General features: G+C 40.1%; 1 protein-coding gene across 1 annotated transcript in view; it reads right to left on the reverse strand.

Moving 5' to 3' along the window:
- The window catches only part of ITK (IL2 inducible T cell kinase), an 85,012-nt gene that overhangs the window by 41,380 nt on the left and 20,444 nt on the right, over positions 1-23,188 (reverse strand). Inside the window, exons 2-5 of the mRNA XM_069102286.1 lie at positions 18,547-18,651; positions 12,573-12,654; positions 10,000-10,128; positions 3,578-3,618 (exon numbers count right to left, since the gene is read on the reverse strand). Of these exons, the coding sequence (XP_068958387.1) occupies positions 3,578-3,618; positions 10,000-10,128; positions 12,573-12,654; positions 18,547-18,651 (357 nt within the window). The remainder of the gene's footprint in view (positions 1-3,577; positions 3,619-9,999; positions 10,129-12,572; positions 12,655-18,546; positions 18,652-23,188) is intronic.

The raw sequence follows: 23,188 nt of genomic DNA on the forward strand, positions 1-23,188 counted from the left end.
AACTAGCCACGTTTGCCGTTGAGTGGCAGAATGAGAGAAGTTTAGGGGGGAGGAGGTCAAAAGGACCTGCAAAAATGAGAGGAGAGGATTCTTTCTTCTCCCCTCTCTATTGTTGTTTTCTATTAGTAGACAACGTTGGGAATTGGCTGGATGCACTGAAACATTTAGTTGTATGAAGTCAAATTGCTGAAAAGTTGAAAGGTAAAGTCATGTTCATAGTTACATTGTACCCCAACACGCATTACCTAATCATATTTTGCAGACCTTACTCTTTAATACTCTAATTTCTCCCACAAAAAAGGTGACAATGTTTATTTAACTCATAGGATTATTGTGTGTGTGTGTGTTTAAAAACACATCGAGCATGCTAGCCGCAGTGGTGAACAAGTAGGACAAAGGTAAAGAGTGGAGAGATCTACTGATTCCAGGGCCCAAAGTTGAAGATATGAGAATGATTGAGGAAAGGGAAGGAAAGGGGAAAGAAGGGAGGAAAAGAAAAGGAAGGGGAAGGAAAAGATGGGGAGAGCATGGGAGGGAAAGGAAAGGGAGGGAAGGGGAGGAGAGGGAAGGGGAGGAAGGGATAGAAAGAGAATGAAGGGAAGAGGGGCAAGGAGAACTATCAGAGCTGGAGGAAGCTTTAGAGATCATCTCTTCTAACCCTCTCATTTAGCTATGATTCCAGACTCCTGTCTGACCATGTGAAGCTGCATCTATTCTGTTCTTGAAAGAATTCTTAATAGAAATGTCTGGAGACATAATAAGTAGAGATAAGTTAGCAAGATTAAGATATTTTATATGTATGCATGTACATATATGTACTTATACACATATACATGCGTGTATACATATGTAAGAGCAAGGCTTTAAACCTAGGTGTTCTGAGTCTAAATCCATTGCATTTTTCACTGTGCCAGACTAAGGGGGAGGAGGTGGGGTGAGTCTCTGCAATGTGTTGCCAAGAAGGTTGTGAAACTTTGTATGTGGCATTTAGAGGGAAGAGTAGATAGCTATTTTCCAGAATAACTTAAGTACGGTTCTTGCCAAGGAGATGGGCTCATACTTCCAGTGCAGTGATTCAGGGTTTGTTCACCCGGGGACATGCCAATTTTATAATGTCACTCTTCTGCTTGGAGAAAAATGGGTAGAGAGCTTCTCTCGCTTCAGGAAGTATGAGGAAGAAGAGTCAGCTTGAATGAAACAATGGGGGAAGACTTCTCCATGTGGTGTTAGAGAAGATTTCTGAGATTACAAACATCTCCACTGTTCTCACTGAAGAAAAACCTGCAATAAAGCTATATAAAGAAACTTGTCTTTGGTATATGCTTATCTCACCATCTTATATATCAAAATGTCAAAATATACATCCAAAATAATTTAAAAGAGCTAATTATATGCCAGGTGTTGTGCTAACTTGTGATGATATGGAGAAAGGCAAAAATGAATTCTCAAGAAGCTCATCATCTAATGGGCAGACAGTTATCTAAGCATATACAAGATATATATATATATATATATATATATATATAGAGAGAGAGAGAGAGAGAGAGAGAGAGAGAGAAAGAGAGAGAGAGAGAGTAGATGGAAGGTGGTTGTTTGTCCTTAGTTCTCAAGGAGGACCATTACATCAGGGAAGTGATGCCATGACTTGCAAGTGAATTGGATTTAAGTGAGGGAGGGCTGTGCAAAGTCACCAGGCTTACTTTTTCCCCTACAGTCATCTGGATCCAGTGGTGAGATATAGATCAGGACAAACTGGAGATGGTTTCATACTCAGTGGGAGACCTTGACCTTTTAAAGTCTTTCCCAGGTCTTAGCTTGACTGCGGCAACACCCATTCAGTGATTGAGGTTAGGTAAGAAATGAGGCAAAGAATGGCTTCTTTTACCTAATTAAAAAAAATTAATCTGGGAGGGGAAGATCCTCAGGATTTCTGGCTAAAACAGAAACGATTGCTATTTATATTCACTCTGAGCCGACAGACCCCAAAGAACAACTGGGGCATGCACTGGAACCTATTATTGAGGTGGAAGGTAATCTCAGGGGGAAAACAGGAAGCTGGGGGATGGGAGAAGAGACCCAGGAAAAGCCTTCTTCAGAAGACAGGAGTTGAGCTGATTCTTGTAGAAATACAGGGAAAGTAAGTAGCAGAGGTGAGGAAGAAAAGCATTATAGGTATAGGCATGGAAGATAGCTAGTCCCAAGGCACACACAGGAGGGGGAGTGTTGGGTTCAAGAAACAGCAAGTAAACCAGTTAGCTGGAGTTCTGGAAGAGGAGTAAAGTATTATGAAGACAGAAAAAGTAGGAAGAGGTTAGGTTGTAAAGAACTTTAAAATACCATAGAGAAGACTCTATACGTGATCCTTGAGGTGATAGGGAGCCACTTGAGTTTAGTGAGTGGGTGCATGGCATAGTCAGACCTGCACTTTAAGAAAATTACTTAGGCAGCTGAGAAGGAATAAATTGGAATAGAGAAACCAATTAAAAGTCTATTTCAATAGTCCAAGCAAGAGGTTGGTGGGGGGGGGTCCCTGAACTAGAGTGGTTACTGTTTGAGTGGAGAGAAAGGGACATATAAACGAGATGCTATGAAGGTACAAATGACAAGATTTGACAATAGATTGGGTATCATGAGTGAGGGTGAGGAGTTGAGGATGTCTCTAGGTTGTAATCTTGGGTGACTGAGGGGATGGTGGAAGCTTTAACTGTAATCAGGTAGATGGAAAGAGGAGAGGGCTTGGGATGAAAATTGTGAGTTATTTTGGGGACATATTTAATTTGTATCTATAAGATAGCACCTTTCAGAGTTAAGCTATGAGGGACTGGATACTTTTCATTTGTTGCCTTTTCATTGTTGTCCATTTATTTCTGTGTCGGTTTTCTTCTCTCAACTCATGTGTAATCTCCTCAAGAACCCGGTCTTTTATCTGTGGGACTGGATTTTCCCCAATCAAGTGACTGGCAAGGGTCAAGGAGGATACCTGATGCTAAGGGATGAGCTTAAGAACAGAGTGGGAAAGAGATTCTGTGTCAGAATTAGCAGCAACAAATGAAAGATTTGACTAGAGCTATGTGAGTGCTATCTCCTTTAAGTGTGCGCTTGGATCAATAAATGCTTACTTATTTAAGTAGGGTTTTACTTTAATTTGATGATCATAACAACTCATGCTTATAAAGCCACCTGTGATGACAGAATCCTTTAACCATTTTATTTGATCCTTACTATGAAGTAGGGAAAGTATTGTCACCATTTTATAAATGAGGAAATTGAGGCTTTAGAGAGGTAAAGGAGTTTGCCCTGAGTCACAGAGCAAATTCAGTGGTAGAGGTAGGCCTCAAGATCAAGTCTTCTAATTCTAAGCCTAGGCCAAGGTTCTTTTCACTAACCATGCAGGATCATCAAATGAAGAAATATGGACCCAAGAAATCCACTTAGGTGACCTGAGTTGAGGCCTATTGCTACTTTTAGTCAATTTCTAAGAAAAGGTAGTAGAGAGAGAAAACATAGAGGGGAAACATGCATCCAGAACCTTGGGGTAAGTGTCAAACCATGGCAAGAACTTGAAGGCTTTACTCACCCTGTTGTCTTCAGGAGTGGGAGGAAGAGGCTTCTTTGAAGCTGAAATGAACAACCAGAGAAACAAAATAAACATAAAAGCAAAGTGGGCAAACCCCAGAGACAAACACCCAAGGGATGTGGGGGCTTTTCACCGAAAAAGGACAGCATGGAGACAAATAGATGAGAAAAAATTCAAATGCCTAAAGTCTCTCTGCTAAGCTAAGTCTCTCCCTGGGGGCCCACCAATGTTTTCACCAGTCTGTGGGCTCTCCTCTGGTCATATGTGTGCTCACCATGTCTAGCTCTCTCTCTTGCTGCTGAGCCCCACTTTATCTGGTTAAGAGACGCTAGCCACTGCCTGAAGCCAGCACTCTGCATTCCCTACTCCTAGGTTCCTCGGGAAACCTAAGGCAAAAGAAACAGGGGAGATGAATGACTTACTCCAATTCATTTAAGGCTGAAGCATGTGGACATGTGCAAATTCACAAAGCAGAAAAGATAATTTGCTCTCTATATTATATAATGATGAAGAATTATGGTCTAAAAGTGGGAATTAGTGACTCAGGGGAACTAGTGAATCACTGATTTCCTGACACTGCTGTTGGCACCCTGTCACCTCCTGCACATCATTTCTGAACAGACTTGAGCTGGGGGTGGATAAGGTGGGTTGTTTTTTTTTTTTTTTGAGGACTAGATCTACTTGCTGTGGCTTCCAAGCATCCACATATCAATTTGCAATCTTTTTCTTCCCCTTTCTTCATCACTTTACTTTTCCTCTTTATCAGAGCTATTGGCATCTAATGATGCTCAGGTTCATTCTAGGGAAAGTGACTAAGGTGGGAGAGGTGACCGGAAACCACGCCATGCCATTGGCTGAAGGCATTGGGGATGTTTAACATGAGGAAGACAAAATTGAGGAAGAACAGCGCCTTAGCACTATGTTGCTGAATAACATTGAACCGCTTTGTATTACTTGGGGTCAGGAAGCTCTGAGGTGAAATCCCGATTCAGATACTTATTACGGAACCCTGGGCAAGTTACTTAAGCATCTGAGCCCCAGTTTCCTTGTGTGTGAAGTAAAGAGTGAAGGATAATAAATCTAGAGGCAGAAGGAAGCTAAAGGGCCATCTATTCCAACCCCCTCATTTTACAAATAAGGAAACTGAGGCCCAAGAAGGTTAAATGTCTTAGTGTCATAGAAGTTGTAAATGTCAGAGGGGAAATCTGACTCCAGAGCCAGGTCCCTTTCCACTGTACTCGTCCATCACTAGTGATATAGCGTTGACCTCATAAGGTTGTTAGGAGGATCAAGCGAAATAATCCAGCTATCTAGATCTTGTTGTTCAGTTGTTTCCAATTGTGTCTGACTGTTCACAACCCTATTTCTTGGCAGGGATATTGGATTGGATTGCCAATTTCTTCTGCAACTTATTTTATAGATGAGGAAACTGAGGCAAAAAGGGGTAAGTGACTTGCCCAGGGCCAGTAAGTATCTGAGGCCAGATTTGAACTGAGGCCTTCCTCTTGCCAAGGCCATGCTGGGTTCTTTGTTTCCCTGCCTTCAGTTACCAACACTCAGCTTTTCTGACCATGAAACGGAGATGGCGTCACGCTCAGTCACATGGCATTGGGGATTTCATGAGTTTTCACACAAGGAAGAACAGTGTACAGCCCTGCACCAAGGTTAGTGTGGAAATCATTGAGTGAGGGGGCTTTCTTTTTTCATATCAGGATCATATAGAATGTTTACTGTCTCACTTGGAAGACTATCCATTATCCACCTCTCCAGTTGCATGATGCTCATCAGAGGGGCACTAAAGTAGGGATGGTCAAACAGTCAATAAATAAGTATATATAATTCTTATATGCAAAAGAAGCTGTGATCACATCAATTTGGAAGTTCCATCCAATGATACATCTTTGTATTCCTGCCTCCACTTCCTCACCCAGTGTGCACTTCTTCAAACATTGTAATTTGGTTTCTGACCCCACCATTCTACTTAAAGAGCTCTCTCCAAGGTCGCTAATTATCTTTTAATTATAATCTGATGACCTTTTCTCCATCCTCTTTCTACTTGATCTCTCTAGTTTTTGACACCATTGTCCACCCCCTCCTTAGTAACGAGATACACTTGGCTTCCATAACAAGGCCTTCACCTGGTATGATTACTCCTCCATACTCCTTACTTACTCATCATTCTTCTTCCTGTCCCCTAAGTGTGGGTGTCTCCTTCTTCTGTTCTCCTTTTATACTACCTCCCTCTTGGAGATCTTATCTACTCTCATGGCTTCAATGATTTTCTCTTAACAAATGAATTACAAAGCTCTACATTCAGTCCTTACGTCTTTTCTGCATCTCTGACTGCTGGATAGCTCCACCTGGACATTCTGCTGGCACTTCAAATTCATCATGTCCAAAAGATAATTTATTATATTTTCCCCTAAACTCACCCTTCCTTTAAACTTCTCTATTTCTATTGAGGGTGTTGACATCTTCCCAGTCACCCAAGTTCAGAAACTCTGAGTCATTTTTAACTCTTTCCTTTTCATCATCCCATCCCAACACTATGTCCAATCCCAATTAACTGCCAAGTCTTGTTTCAATTTGTACAATATCTCTAATATCTGCCCCTTTCTTTTTATTGATATGGCCTCTACCTTGTTTTGGACCCATATCACCGGTCACCTAGACTATTATATAGGTTCTTAATTAGTCTCCATGATTCCAGTTTCTTCCCCTCTCCTTCTCCTATACACCCACCACACAGTTGCCAAAATTACCATCATAGGGCTTGGGTCTAACTATGTAACTTTCCTGTTCAAAAATCTTCAATAGCTCCTTATTGCCTCTAAGATAAAATACAAACTCTCTCAGCTCAACAATTCAAGTTTTCTGTATTTTGACCTTAGTCTTTCTATAATGTCCCCAATGTTGGTATAATGTACCCAATTAGTTCAGGCATTTAACAATTGTTTCTCTCTCTCTCTCTCTCTCTCTCTCTCTCTCTCTCTCTCTCTCTCTAACACATACACACACACACACACACACACACACACACTTTACACACACTGTATGTTCCAAGTAAACTAGCCATCTCTTCTCCATAATCTCCCATCATGTTTCCACCTCCGCTAAGGGTGAATTTCCTTTTTGTCTCCTCTAGGAATTCTTAGCTCACCTGCCACCTTCTCCCAGAAGCCTTTTTCATGCCCTTAGTTGTTTGTTCTCTCTCCCAATTACCTTAGATTAAGTTTCTATGTGTACATGTTGAACTTCCCCCCCCCCCTTGCTCCAGGAGAACATTAGCTCCTTGAGAACAGGAAACCTCTCTTTTTGTCTTTATATCCCCAGCACCAAGCCTGGTGACTTATACGGAATCCCAGAATCATAACATAATTTGAGAACTGGAAGGGGTTTCAGCAGCCATCTAGTCCAACTCATATGAAAAGAATTCTCTTTATAATGTACCCAATTAGTCCAGCCTCTATATGAAGGCCTCCAAGAAAGGGAAACCCACCACTTCCAAGGCAGCCCATTCCACTCTTGGACAATTAGGAAGTTTTTTCTTGACATGGCATCTAAATCGGCAACTTTGCAACCATTGTTCCTGTTTGGTCCCTTTGAGGCTAAACAGAACAAATTTAATTCGTCTGTACTAAAAATACTAAAAAGCAATTATCATTCTCTCTCCTCCTCCACTCACCCCAACTCAGTTTTCTGTAGGCTAAATACCCCACTGTTTTTCAACTGACCCTCATATGACAGGATTTCAAGGCCTCTTACCATCCTACTAGCTCTTCTCTGGGTATTCTCCAACTTATCAATATCCCCCTTAAGCCCAGACCTGAACACAGTCTAATGAGGGCAGAATTGGCTTTCAACTCTCTCTTCCTGGAAGCTGTACTTCTCTTCATGGAAATTACCCCACTTAAAAGATTGGTTGAATTGATGATTATTGACTCATATATAGGATCATAGATTTGGGGCTGGCAGGGACCCAATTTGATGTCTTTATTTTGTAGATGAGGAAACTGAAGGCCTGAGAAGCTGAATGAATTACCCAGGGTTACATAGGCAGTAAGTGTCAGAACTGGGATTTGACCCTGGGGCAGTCCTCTAAATCCTAATCTAATGCTCCTGAGTTTAACTGCATCAGAGCTGTAAAGTTAGTTCTTAAATTTTCTTTGTGTCTTGGACAACTTCAGCAGCCTAGTGAGGACTACGAACTTCACTTCAAAATAATGGTGAGGTTTTTTTGGTTTGGTTTTGTTTTCAAATTCATAATTGGAGGAAATTCTAAGGTTAGAAAATAAACATGTAATTTTTTTCCTACCCAAGTTCACAGACCCCCAAAATCTTTGAAGCCCCTTGGAGCTCCCTGAACTCCAGATTAATAACCCATAATCTAAGGTAACTTCCTCATTTTACAGGTGGGTTAACTAAAGTTCAGAGTTGGACTAAAGTTCAAAGCAAGTTGTCTGAGGTCATATAGTCAGTGAGCAGATAAACCTCCAATAGGTGGAGGTGACATTTTGCCCCAGCCTAACTAAGGAACGACACTTATTTAACTTCCTTCTTATGCTATGGTTCATTGCTAAAGGGTCCTGTTACCCACATGAGCCCAGCAGATATATAAGCCCATTTTTAGACTAGGAGATGAGTACCAGGTGTTGTTCATCCTTAATTTTCTTTCTTTTTTTTTTGCTTTTTGGAAGGGGGAAGATAGGGCAACTGGGATTAAGTGACTTGCCCAAGGTCACGTGGCCAGTAAGTGTTAAGTGTCTGAGGTTGGATTTGAACTCAGGTCCTCCTGACTCCAGGGCTGGTGCTCTATTCACTGTGCCACCTAGTCACCCCCATCCTTAGTTTTCAAAGAGGACTAATGACTATCATGGGGTGATGTCTTAATTTATGAATCAATTGGATTGAAGTGAGGCAGAGTTGCACAAAGTTGTCAGCCTCATTCTCTCTTCCAGAGTCATTAAAGTCCAGGGGCAGGACAAAAGTCAAGATGATTGTCTATGGCCCAGATTGCAGTGGATGACCTTGACATCTTTGATGTCTGACTAAACTCTGCTTCAGCTGCCTTCATGACCATTGGAACAAATTGTTTTCATCTACCCATTCTGCTGGGGGAAGGTCTTCATATACTTGAGGCAGACATCTCTTTAACTCACCAACAGGTTTGAGGCCTGTCAATACCCTGAGCATGAGATACTAACACAGGGGTCAGCAACATTTTGAAATCAGTGTTCCACACTGGCATATTCTGTTATTCTGGTGTTCCAGAGGAGAGAAGGTGGAATTAAGTCCAGGACAGGGGCAAATATTGTGGCACTGCATATTCTCAAAATTGTGGGTGATTGTGGTAACTCAGAAATGGCAAAAAAATGGGCATGTGATGGCAGCAATCATCCCATACTTTGCAAACCCACATACTGATATTATAAGAGAACAACTTTGAATAAAGTTCGCTTGGGTAAAAGAGAAAGTGGTAGAAGGAAGGAATCAATCTATAAGTACTTACTAAGTGCTAATAAGCACATAGTAACGTGCCCGGCACTGTAATAATTGCTGTGGATATGAAAAAGTAAAAACAGTTGTTGCCTTCAAGGAGCTCCCATCCTAATGGGGGGAGGCAACAAAAACAAAAATAGATCTGGAAAGAAAGCATAATCAATGTGGGACATGTGAAAATTTGCATATTTTCTCATTAAAATACCATGCTACATTTATTCAAATGGGTGATTTTCCTCCCTTCCTCGTACTCAAGGCTTAAGCAACATTTGTCACATGAGAAAATATAGGTTGCCACTTGTAGGGCTAATGGGATATAAGATCTTCCCGTTGATTAATAGGCCTCACATGGAGCCCTGATGCAGAGCCAATTAGATTCTTTCCATGCCTTTTCAATTAAGTAGAATTCCAAGCTTCCCAGCTCTAAGCCAATCAAGTACCAAGTCCTTGTTTGGAAACCACATATGTATTATATTGCTTGAAGGGAGAGGCAGGGTGGAGAGAGGTCTCTACCTAGGCTGAGAGAGAAGAGGAGGGAAGATCTTGCCTAGGGGAACTCGCTTGTGGGGAGGTTTCATAGAGAGAATGCTTGAGGTGTCAGCACTCCCTGGATTAGTGATGAGTACCTTGCTCTAAATCTCACCTTCTGGTAGCTACCCCAATAGTGATGTCTCAAATAAATATTTTGGTTTGGTCTTGGATGAAGAGAGTTTATTATATTTTGTTAACCCATCCTGGAAATATGTGTATATAATCATAGCAGCTGCTGTGGGTATCACATTGGCGCTGCACCAATGGGGACACCCAAAGATGATGGAAAAATGTGTTAAATTATCTGGTACTACTGGAAAGGCAGAGAAGACAGCTTACTATCCCCATGTGTGTGATAGTATAGGGTGTCCAAAGGGGGAGAATATTCTTACCATTCTTGGTTGGATCATACTCAGCACAGCCAGATGCAAGCTTTTCAGTCTGGGCACAGCATCTCCACCTCCCGTCCATCCAGAAATTGGGGTGGTACTTAGACACCAAACTGTTATTATTCTTGGTTTCTGAAAGAGTTTGAAAAATATTTAGGTAAAGAAAGGCAGCTGAGCTGTTTTGAAGACAAATGGAATGACTTGGGTCCCTGTTAGCAACAACAATCTCTTTGGTTTACTGCAAAAAAATATTAAACTTGGAATAAAAAGGCCTACTTCCAATCCCAGCTCAGATACTTGCTATGTTCTACCAAATCTCTTTCATCATCATTTTCTTCATCTACAGAATGTAAATAGTACTTACCCTGCCTATCTCACAGAGTTGTTGGAAGACAAGAACATTGAACTTGGAATCAAAAGACCTGGACCCAAATCCTGGCTCTGCTATTTACTACCTTTGTCATCTGGGAAAGTCTTTTAACCTCTATGGGCCTCAGTTTCCTTACTTGTAAAATAAAAGAAAGGGAAAGTGGTATCAAACTCAAATAGAAATAGGTTGCTTTAGGTTGATATTGAAATTTTGTTGTTGATCAGTTGTTTTTCAGTTGAGTTCAACTCTTTATGACCCCATTTGGGGTTTTCTTGGCAGAGATACTGAACTCGGGACTAATTTTGTTTCCCTTTTCAACTCATTTTACATATGAAGAAACAGAAGCAAACAGAGTTAAGTGACTTGCTCAGGGTCACATAGCTAGTAAATGTCTGAGGCCAGATTTGAACTCAGGAAGATGTCTTCTTGGCTCTAGACCTAGCACTCTACCTACTGCACCACCTAGCTACCCCAATATTGCATCAGAAAACCACCAATTAACATTATCTGTGTTGTATTTTGTTAAATATTCTCAATCATTTTCACACTTGTTCGTCTTCAGGAGGCATGTGGCCTACTAGCCTTGAATTTTATCCCTATGGATTAGATGATCTCAAAGTTCCCTCCAATTATAAATCTTATGAACCATATCACTCAGAACAACCAAGAAAAATTCTCATGAGGAACAAGTGGTATAATAGAAAGGATGTTGGATTTGATGTCAGAGGAGCTAAGTGTAAAGCCGCTTACGACCTGTGGGACCTCAGATAAATGATGTATCATCTCTAGACCTCAGGTCCTTTGTAAAATGAGGGAGGGGCAAGGTCGCCTCAAAGTTCCGTTCCTGCTCTCAAACTGTGCTTATGCAATCCTCATATGGAGGGCAATAGCAGAATAGTGGGTGATGTCAGTTTGTGCTAGTGTTGTCTAGGGAGTGTGTCATAGTGGAAAGAGAATAGGGTTAGGAGACCCGGCCTCTAGTCTTGGTTCTGGGACTACCTCTGGGTAAGACTGGGAAAATCACTTCAGCTCTCCAGGCTTCATCTCCTCATCTCTGAAATGAGAAGGCACTTTACACCTGTAACATTTTATGAATCTAATTCAGATAGGCAGAATTAGCAGATTGGCAGCAGACTGGCAGATTAATTTTAATAGGCAGAAATAGCTTTGATTTCACTCAGCACACATCCAGAATAGAGCTTAATAAGCGCATCTATAGGGGTGGCTAGGTGGCACAGTGAATAGAGCACTGGCCCTGGAGTCAGGAGGAACTGAGTTCAAGTCTGGCCTCAGACACTTAACAAACACACACATACACACACACACAAACTAGCCGTGTGACCTTGGGCAAGTCACTTAACCCCAATTGCCCTACCTTCTCCCCTCCAAAAAAAAATGCATCTATAGGTAGTCTGAGGGTACCCAATTCTAAATGATTAACTGTGGATCTTTTACAGTAAAGAGAACTCAAAGAGAGTAAGATAGAAGTAGAAGTAAAGTAAAAGAGATTTTTCTTAAAAACCAAAATCAAAATCAAAGAACACTGCTCAGGTACTGCCTGTAAATTATATGCTCTTGTCTAGCAAAACTTGTCAGTGTAATAAGTTGTGGTTGCATAGCATAATCTCAGGCATGAAAGCACATTATTAATGATAGGGCCTTATTTAAATTAAAATAAACTATTGGTTTATTGGTAGCTAGGTGGTGCAATGGATAGAGGGCTGGGCCAGGACTCCAGTAGACTCATCTTCCTGAGTTCAAATCCAGCCTCAGACACTTCCTAACTGTGTGACTCTGGACAAGTCACTTAAGCCTGTTTGTCTCAAGTTTCCTCATCTTTAAATTGAGCTGGAGTAGGAAATGGCAAACCACTCCTGTATCTTTGCTAAGAAAACCCCAAATGGGGTCACAAATAGTTGGATGCGCCTGAAATGACTGGATAGCAATGAGATTGGTTTATTAAAAACAGTGGAACCTAGTGCTGGAGGGCTGGAGTTGATGCCAAGAACAGTTAGGTTCAAGTTCTAACACCCGCTGTGTGACTGCAGGCCAATTTCTAAGATTATTCTATGAAATTATAGATTTGCTTCAATCTGGGTTGGTAAGTGAAGTTTCCCTCACTGAAAAAAAAATCACAGACCTTTCACGTTTTTTTTTTTAAATCACTGCTATTCATTGTTTTATTCATAGGCAAAATTCTGGTTACCTTCTTTAAGGGCCAATACCCATTTCTGTCGGCTCTCTCGATCAGGAGCAAATACATAGAGCAGATAATTATCGTGCACCACCTGGAGTGAGAGACATATCACAGAATTAGTAAGTGCGACACAAACCTGTTGGCTGACAGCAAGGTGCTTTTTTTGCTTTATCGAATTTTGGTTGACTCTTTAGATCAGTGACTTAAACTTTTTGATCTTGGGATCCCTTTATACTCTTAAAAAATATTATTGAAGATCCCAAAGAGCTTTTGTTTATGTGGGTTGTATCTATCAATATTGCTGTATTAGAAATGAAAACTTCTTAGTATTATTATACTGTATTGATTTGGCACCATATAGATATAACATTTGGACCCCGAGGCATCATCTAGTAGTGATTAGTTTGCTGGAGTTGGAATCAGGCAGGTCTGACTTCAAATCTGACTCTGATACTGATGAGCCTGGGAAAGTATGACCCTGGGAAAGTCACTTGACCTCTTTAACCTTCTTTATTTTCTCATCTGTAAAACTGAGGTAATCAGAGCAGTAGCACTTCTCTCATAGCTATGTGACCTGGAGTAAGTCACTTAACCCTGTTTGCCTCGGTTTCCTTATCTGTAAAATGAGATGAAAAAGGAAATGGCATACCACTCCACCGTCTTCGCCAAGGAAACCCCAAAATGGGGGTCACAAAGAGTCGAACACAACTAAACGACAAATGTTAGGCAGATTAGGTTATTGTCCTTAGATTCTATAACCCTTTGACTTCAGTAAAATAACTTTGATTTACAGCAAATAGCATTTTGGCTTTATCAGGAGACAAATTTCTTCTTACTAAGAAAGCATATTTATTTCTCAGGCTACAATTCTGTGACAATTTTTGCTTGCTCTTTCTGGCATATATGATATAAAGATATTAGATGGAAAATATGCAATCATTTTCAATCACTAAGACTGAAGTCATTTCTTTCATTTCAAGTGTTTCATTTTCTTTCACAAAAGTCATAACATAAGGACCTTTTTCCATAGAGCAGAGATTCTCTCCCCATGCCAGGCATATAATGAATGTTCACAGTTTCAGTTTGGGAGACCCTCCAATAAGGGGACAATTGTCTACCTTTCCAGTTATGACTCATCAGAGTCATACCAAAGTAATCAATCAATGTGCAAGCATTTATTAAGCAGTAACATGTGCGAGGCATTGTGCTAGGAATTGAAGTTACTCCAATACTGCGATGGTGTGTGATCTTGTCAATTTAGGAGTTCCTTTCAATGTTGCAAATTGCAACCCATCCGTGCTTTTTCCTTCTGTTCACCTTTTGTCCATGCTTGCTCATAAGCGTGCCACAGGAGATCTACCCAGCATGGATATGAATCTTCCTGACTTCATCTCACATTATGAAAATACCAATGAATCTCTATCTGCCAACTGTCCTTCATCCATGACACATGATCAGCCCATCCTTTCCTCCTATCATACATTTCCATGACGGCATCTTTTACTCCTGTTATTCTTCCCAGTTCTTCATTGGTTATATGTTGCAGCCTGCTCAAACCCACTGTGCTTTTCCCTTGTCCTTTGTGTGGTATAAATTTTAATACTTTAGAGACAGTTTTATTACAGATCTTGCTGTCATAAAGAAATACCAGTCAATATCAAAAAGGTTGGGGGCAGCTAGGTGGCGAAGTGAATAGAGCACCAGCCCTGGAGTCAGGAGGACTTTGAGTTCAAATTTGGCCTTAGACACAACACAAAAACTAGTTGTGTGACCTCGGTCAAGTCACTTAACCCCAGCTTTTTTATTTCATGGGAAGCTTGGGGTCATTAAAGGAGTTTTGTAATTTTTCAAAGGAAATCCAACCTCATCTCTTCCTTTTGTTCAACTTTGAACCTACCTTGTTGTCTATCAGTACCCTCTCTCCCCAGATATACAAAGTGATAAACAAGCTCTAAGTGTTTTCCTTCCAAATTTATGCCATGATTTGGACAATAAATGTTCTTAATCCTCCAAGTATTTCCTATAGGGATTGTTAAGCTAAACTTTTTTGAGTGGTTACACATCTCTTCTAGGAAGTTTGCACTGATCCAGGTTTGATGTTAGAAGTACAATGTTGTCTATAACAGGAATATCCAGAAGACCTTACCATCTACAGAGAAACTCCCTGTGACCTGTACTTGACACTAGATCTCCTTTATCAAAGTGTTTATGATCAGAGAGTTGATGAACAAAGTCATTTCTGTTGTGATTTCTGTCTCTTGGGGAATGATTTTATTTATGATGAAAACTACGATGTTGAAAAAGAGCCCCTGAGGCAACATTTTGCTATATCAATTAAACTTTTTTTCCATAACCAACAAATGATAAAGAAAATAGGATTTGATCTTCTTTTCATCTCCCAGGCAATTGCTAATGCTCAATGATAAGGATGTCATTCATTGTTGAATATTCCTTGTGAAAGCCCTATGGCCCCCTACTACTACTCTCATCTAGGATGTCATTGATTCACATACAGATGACTTTCATAAAGATTTTGTATAGGTTGGGGATAAGCATATAGTTCAATAGTTGTTTGTGTTTTCTCAGTTGTCTTTTTTTAAAAAAATTAATAAATTTGAGGTGTTTTCCCCCTACTATATCTTTAATATCTTCCCCTCCTTTAGATTCTTTGCATATAAATTTCTCAAAACTGTCACAATTGTGTCTTCTGGGATACACACATATATAAAAATATAAAATATTATATATGTATGTATACATACATATACACATATATGTATAGGTATATATATATATATATATGTATCAGCTGCTTTCTTAGTCTTTCTTCTCTTTATTGCCATTTCTACCTTCCCTATAAGCACATTTGAGACTGTGATATTAGGGTCCAATTGCAGTGGTTCTACTATGCTTGCTATGGGAAAAAAGCTTGTTCTGGTAATCCTTATAGATGCTTTCCATTTCTTCTTACTTATTCTTTCATTTTTGTTTTTAATTGCCCTTGTCATGACTTAGCTTGGTTAAATCTTTTGTCAAGCTTTCTTATTTTCTACTCTTGGGAAAGATGCCACTTTATGAAATAATCCTGCTCATAATCAACCACTATCCTTCTTCATAAGATTTTACAAATGAATTTATATTGTAAACCAGTATTGCCTTTAGTTACCATCTCTCTGCTTAGAAAGTAGGTCAAATGTTGCTGACTATGGCTCTTTCTGGGCTCTTTTTGTCTCTTTGTTGTGGTGATAGATTTAAAGCAGTTAAATTTCTGTATAAAAACTCTGTTAATGTTGTTTCTGATGTAAAACTGTGTCAATGTCATGTCTGATATCCATTTCTCATAGATGATTGAGATAAGAACCAGAATTCCATGAACCCAGGAATCTCTCATTGAGGAAATTCACCCAACTAATATAGATCAGCATTATCTCTGCCAAGGATAGTTTTAGAGGGTTTCCTGGGATGCTGAGAGGTTGTCACTTGCATGGGGTCATACAGCCAACATGAGTCAGAGTTGGGAGGTGAACCCCAGGTCTTCCTGAAGCTAAGGTCAGTCAGCTCTCTCCCCACTGTGCCATACTCTTTTCATTGCTACTTGCTGGTTTCAATAGTTCAGGACTTAAATAGTTTCAGTACTCCTCATCTTCTTCTCATTATGATTTTTCCCCCTCTGGAAAAATATGCTCTGACACATCAGTGGTCTGACTATATACAGATAACTTACTCTAGTATAATTCCCACACTGATTTAAAAAAAAAGGCTTTTCCTCTGTTAAAATCTAACCAATTTCATTTTGGGATAGCATTTGTTGCTTGCCATGGTCCAGAGTTTATCAATTCTGTTCTTGAAGAAAGTGTTCATTATATAAAATGCATATAATCTACAAGTTTTTGGCCTCTCTCATTCCTTTATCCGGAACCCTGCTTTTTAAATAGAATGTTCATATTTATTCCCCACCCACTTGCCCATGATACCCTTGTAGCGACTGAATCATATCCATCTTGACATTCTTGCTGAAAACAAAAGATGGAAGTTGTCGCTAAATGGAAAGATGGTTTGCAAGTACATCTTGGAGAAGTAAAGAAAGGATTTGGCAGAGTTGATTTTGTCATGTTTAACAACTGGCTTTCCACACAACACACTTTTAAGTTTAATCTGCATTATTAACATTTTCTCCATCACTTTCTTAAGTCTGGACAATCAACAAAACAATAAATCAAGCCTTAATTTATAACATTTGCCTGTTTCTAAGGTATAAACGCTCACATTGAAAATGTAACAACTGACTCTCATAAGCTGCTTTGAGCTGACTCCACCTCAAAGGCATCAAGAAGCTTTATTTCATGGGATATCTTGCCATCTTATATTGCAGTACTTATTATTAGAATTTGCAAAAAAAGACTACTATCAAACTCATTGAAGCTTATGCATCAATAATAATCACTGAGGATGAAGAGGTAGAAGAATTCTATCAAAAATTAGATGAAATCTTCTAAAATAGATCAATATATGCTCTGATATTTGCTGACTTCAATGCAAAGATAAAGATGGTGAGAAATATAGGACCTGGGCATACAAAGATAAGAATGAAGCAATCCCTGCCCTCAAGGAGCATACGTTCTATTCAGGGGGCCATTGTTGTCCAGTCGTTTCCGACTCTCCATGACCCCCTTTGGGGTTTTCTTGGCAAAGATGTTGGAGTGATCTGCCATATTCTACAGAGGAAACTGAGGCAAAGAGGGTTAAGTGGCTTGCTCGGGGTCACACAGCTAGTAAATGGCTGAGGTCAGAGGTAAACTCAGGAAGAAGTCTTCCTGACTCCCAGCACACCACCTGGTTGCCCTTCTGGGAGACAACACGTACACTTGAAAGTGCACCGAAGTGTGCATAAAACATAGAAGAGAAGTACAAAGGGATGGGGGGAGATGGGTGGCAGTAGGGGGTCAAGGAGAGGTCTCATGCAAGTATTTTATATTTGAGCTAAACTTTCTATTAATCACAACTTCAAAAAATTCATGATGAAATATACCTCCCACCTCTATGCAAAGAGGCGCCAGACTAGAAGTAGAGAATAAGGTGTGCATTCTCAGACAAGGCCAGAAGAGAAGGTTTTTAGTGGGAGCAGGGAGGGAAGAATTGTGTGTGGGGAGAGATATGAGGAAAAAGGAGCATCAATAAAACCTTTTTTTAAAGAACAGAAGAAAAAGGAGGAGCAGATGGAGACAAATAGAGCGATTTTGTTAGTCTTATTAAGTTTAAAATGCATGTTTCATTTTTTTTAAAAGACTACATAATAGAAGCAGAGTTTCTTATATAATCTTTCCTTTCCAGTTTCTTATACAATCTTCTTTCTAATGGTAGAATGCAGGTTCCTTTATATACCCAGCCCACACAGGAATCTTCTGTACTAGTCTGTCTCAGAGTCATTGGCTAGGGACCACTTGATTTGCCACTGTTGCACGAAGGGCCCCATCAAAGGAGGAACTCCTTTCTACAGGGGTGATAGGCTCAAAGTTGTGGGGACAGCCCCTTTATCCACATTTTATTCATGGCCTCTGAAATTGAAATTGTCACCTCTACTTGCAATCTATCAGTGAAAATGAAAACATAGACATCTTTGGGGCCCTCTTTAAACTGTGAACCAGTATACCAAAGTGGCATAGTGGATAGACCTGGAGTCTATCTGGACCTGTAGTCAGTGGGACTCATCTTCCTGAGTTACAATCTGGCCTCAGACACTTAGTAGCTGTGTGACTTTGGGTAAGTCTTAACCTGCTTGCCTCAGTTTCTTTATCTATAAAATGAGAAGGACATGGAAAATTACTCCAATATCTTTGTCAAGAAAATCCCAAATGAGTCATGAAGAGGCAGACATGACTGAAAAATGACTGAACAATAAGACTAAGGTCAATATTATCCCTCTAGCCCAGTCACTGTGGTACTAGGAATGAGAGGCTGACCACCAAATGCTTAGTTGACTTACCTGGAAGGGGTATTTATAGTGGCAAGGGATGCTGATGTCACTCTTCACTATCTCCACACACTTGATTCTGGAAAGTTCGATGGAACCCTTCAAAGTCCGCTTTTTCTGTGGAGAGAAAATCATAACTAATTAAGCAAGCAAAATTCAAGAGTTCTGTCCAGATGCTTCTGAATGACAGAGGCAGTGATAGAGAGGAAAATTTTGGATTTGGAGTCGGGGACTTGGGTTCAAATCCTAGCTCTTTTGTTTGCTACCTTGCCTACCAGAAGCAACTAGGTAGTGCAGTGGATAAAGCATCCATCATACCTGAAATCAGGAAGACCTGACTTTGAATCTGGCCTTAGATACTTACTAACTGTGTGACTCTAGGCCAATCTGTCTGTTTCCTCATCTGTAAAATGAAAAAGTTGACCTTGATGACTTCTAAAATCCCTTTCAGTCTTAAATTTATGATCCCATGATTAAAACCTCTCCATCAGCTTCTTCCCTTTCCTTCCCCAGTCCTTAGTTCTGCCTGAAAAAAATGGCTGTGAGCTGGTCTATCTCCATGCTTCAGTGAAAATGATTGCTTGCTACCCATAACAGAAATAGATGCTGCTGCTGACTCGCCATCAACAGGATACGCTCTGAGATGCTTTCCCAATAGTAATGATGGGTTTATATAGGTCACATAATCATAGATAGAAAGCTGGAAGAGACCTTAAAAGTCATTTAATCCAACTTCTCATTTTACAGATGAAGAAACTAGCCCAGAGAGGAGAAATATCTTGTCCAAGGTAACACAGGTAGTAAGTGGGAGAGCCAGAATTTGAACTCAGGTCCTGTGACTCCAAGTTCAGCATTTTTTTCCATTGCAAAATACATAGTACTTTACAAAATTTCCCTTGTGACTAATGACACACATTTGAGAGGCAGGCAATTGTTAGGTTAAGTAAAGTCTGTGGTCATAAGCACAGCACAGTTAACTGGTTTACTTATGGTTCCTACCCAGGGCCTCATTAGTTCAATGAATTAAACCACCGGTAGCCCTAAATAACAACATTATGAGATGGGGAAAGTTGACATTCAGTGCCCACCTCTCATCACTTTCTATAACCACCAGGTACATTTACTTTCTTTTTACCCGTTATGGTATCATTGTGGTGTTGAAGTTGGACCTGTTTTTACTATACATTACATTCTATACCTTTCCCTTTGTCATATTCCTATCAAAACTTGACCATCCCAGGGGTCTTCCTATGCTAGCCTGAAAAAGTAATCTATGGTAAGATGTTTATGACTTCCTTAGGATCACCTGTGGAAGTCTGTTGTAAAACAGTTCTTCCACATACATTTGGCCATATTACCTATAGGGCATGAAGTTCAGATAGTCCATGGGCAAACCACAGTACATTACAGTATCATGGTTGCCCCTACGATAGAAAAAAAAATTACATAAGTATTTGCAGAAACACCCAGCCTTTCTACATTCTTGTCCCTGAGAAATCATTAGGAGGAACACATACATAAAAAAAATTGTTTCATGTTGCCCACAGTGAGATAGGTTGCTTTGGAAGACAGTGAATTCCCTCCCCCTCTGAAGTCTTCAGAAATAGACTGAAGTATACTATTTTTTGCTTTCTTTTTACTTTCCTTTTTTATTTGAGTTTTCTCCCACAAAATAACTAATGTGGAAATGTTTTACATTGCACATGTATATACTGTAATAGATTGCTTACTATCTCAGGGAGGAGGGAGGGGAAGGAAGGAGTGATAGAATTTAGAACTCAAAACTTTAAAATATAGTTTAAAATTGTTTTTTTTATTTTTTTGCTTTTTGGAGGGGGGAAGGTAGGGCAATTGGGGTTAAGTGACTTGCCCAAGGTCACATGGATAGTTAGTGTTAAGTGTCTGAGTCTAGATTTGAACCCAGGTCCTCTTGATTCCAGGGCCAGTGCTCTATTTACTGTGCCTAGCCGCCCCTAAAAATTGTTTTTACATGTAATTGGGAAAAATATTTTTTAAAGAAGTCTTCAGGCAGAGATTGTATACTATAGTGGAAATTCTAGTTTAGCTACAAATTGAATAAGATGAAATCTTAGATAGCATCTGAGCTATGATTCTATGATTCTAGAACTGTGGCTTCATAAAATGAAAGTAAACCAGGATACAAAAAGTATCACCTCTGTTGTCAACTTATTTTGTTACTTTTGACAAGTCCCTTTATGTCTTTGGGACTGGTTCCCCCTTTGTAAAATGATAGATGCTAGGTGGTCACTAAAGTCCCTTCTCATCCTAAGAGCCTATGGACCTCACATGGAGGATCAGAAACAGCTGCCTGTAGGAACCTCTATGAGCACACTGTCTCCTCAGACACAAACTAGCTTCTCTTTGAGAATGGCCTCATTAGACTAGAGTCTACCACAGCTGGCATTAAACACTGTAGCTCTCACCATAATCATAGCTCTTTATTTAGCATAGCTCAGCTGAGGAGCTTTCAAAACAGGCTGAGTACAAAAGATTGTTTTCCTGCATACATCAGCAACTGCCCAGAAACATGGAGTGTGGACTTTTAAGTGACAGAGGGTTATAAGGCTTCCAGTTCTAAATCTCTGTTGTCTTCTTGATGGTATATTTGATGCAATGAAAATATAGGAAGTGATAGCAGTCTTGATATCTCTTTACTGATGTTTCTGTATTTGGGTACAATTTAAAAGATATCTTTTAAACCTTTGTCAAATTGAAAAACTAGTGTGGATGCTTTCATAATCCTTCTGCTTAATGACTGATTGCTTTCTCCTTATCTTTGTCATTTTTTATTTCTTTTTTTCTATTTTTATTTAATGGGGGGAGGAGGAGAGGAAAATGGAGAATAAGCTGGGTAATTTCATTAGAACTCCCAGTGAGCTAAAAAAAAAATAAAAAAAGAACTGTCACTGAGGAAGCTGGTTTTACTAATGTGGATTGGCAGCACCTGCTTTGCAAATTATTCTTAGATATCTGCTGAGGAAACTGAAAAGTTAGGGTACTTGCTCAGGATCACACTGTGTATCACAGGAGCTAGATTTGAACCCAGGTCTCTCTAATCTTACTTTAGTCACCATGCCACACTGTCTCTGTCTTCCCTCCTTGTTAGTGTTCTTCATCTGACCCTTCATCATTTAAATTCTCAGTGCCATAACCTCCCTAATATCTAACATATGGGAAGCATATGATTCTTTGAGTCAGTGACATATGAGGATCAGTCAGTGATTATGAGAAACAGGAGGTTTTTTCCTGGAGAAGAGATGACCTTGGGGGGAATTGGTGGGTGAGAAAGACAAGATAGTTGTCTCAAGTATTTGAGAATCTGTCTTGAGGGATTGGATTTGTTCTCTTTGGTCCTAGAGAACAGAACCAAGAGTAATGAGTGAAAATAATAAAGGGATCAATTTAGGTCTCATCTCAGGAAAACTTACTGTAAATGAGAGCTCTCTAAAAAGTGAAATGGGCTGCCTTAGGAGGTGATGGATTCTCCATCCTTGGAGGTCTTCCAACTTTGGCTAGATGACCAGGTGTTGCACATATTACAGTGGAGATTCCTTTCATGAATCGGTTGGATTAGATGGGCACTGACGGTCCCTCCAACTCTCAATTTCTGTGATTCTATGATTCTGAGAGCACTGGGGCAGTTGTTCATTCTTCATTCTCAAAGAGAATCAATGATATCACAAGGGTGCCATCTTGGCTTGCACATGAATTGTACATGAGTGGGGCAGAGCTGTGTAAAGTCATCAGCCTCACTCTTTCCTCCAGTGTCATCAATGTCCAATGACAAAACAAAGGTCTAGATGACTGGCAATGGCCCAGGATGAAGTCTAAATTAAGATTTTTCCCAGATCTCAGGAGAAAGAGTAAGGAAGGGCAAGTAACTGATAGGGCTTGGTTCTTGTCCCAGCTCTGTTACAAATCCGTGTGACCCCTGGACAAGTCATTTCCCCCTTTGTGACCTCATTTCTCACATCTGTAAAATGGGAAGATGGGTGGGACTAGATGCATCAAATCTATGGCGATAGGATCCTCCCATGTCTAAAAGACTGTGATGATAGCAGCATGGGTACTTCCAGGGGATATGTAAATGAGCCTTGAAATATGGACAATGAAGCTAAATTATGGTTCAAGGGTCTGGATTAGAAAGAGAAGTCTTTGAGAAGTTCTTAAAATTTCAGGTGAAGCTCCCTCAATTCAAATTCAAAAGATCTATCTTTGGAGACAAAAACTTGCTCCAAGGAGTTTTCAGCATTCTTTTATTTTTAAGTGGGAAGCTGAACCAAGGCTGTGGTTGTCCCTAAGACTCAAACCAGGCTGTCTTATGAAGCTTGCCTTTCTGATGAACCCATTGCTCTTGTGTTTGAACGGGCTTAACACAGCAGCCTTGAAGTCCTTTTGCATTATCATCTGACTTCCCATGTTTGCCTTCAGAAGCCATTCTGCTCTCTTTTTGTCCTCAGTCACAATTTCCCCCATGGCTTCCTCTTCTGATACAACATGGGTCCTGATGCCTTAGAAATGACTAGCCAGCTGCGCCTGAGTGAACCATGGGTCAGGAGGTTAAACACAATCCTGTGTCTGGGAAGTGTCTATTGCCCTATAATCTCCCCCCCAAACGACTGTGCTATTTCTG

Source organism: Petaurus breviceps, unplaced genomic scaffold, assembly GCF_028583685.1.
Source record: "Petaurus breviceps papuanus isolate PSGF00001 unplaced genomic scaffold, PetGlider_PUasm1.0 551, whole genome shotgun sequence".
NCBI classification, from domain to species: Eukaryota; Metazoa; Chordata; class Mammalia; order Diprotodontia; family Petauridae; genus Petaurus; species Petaurus breviceps.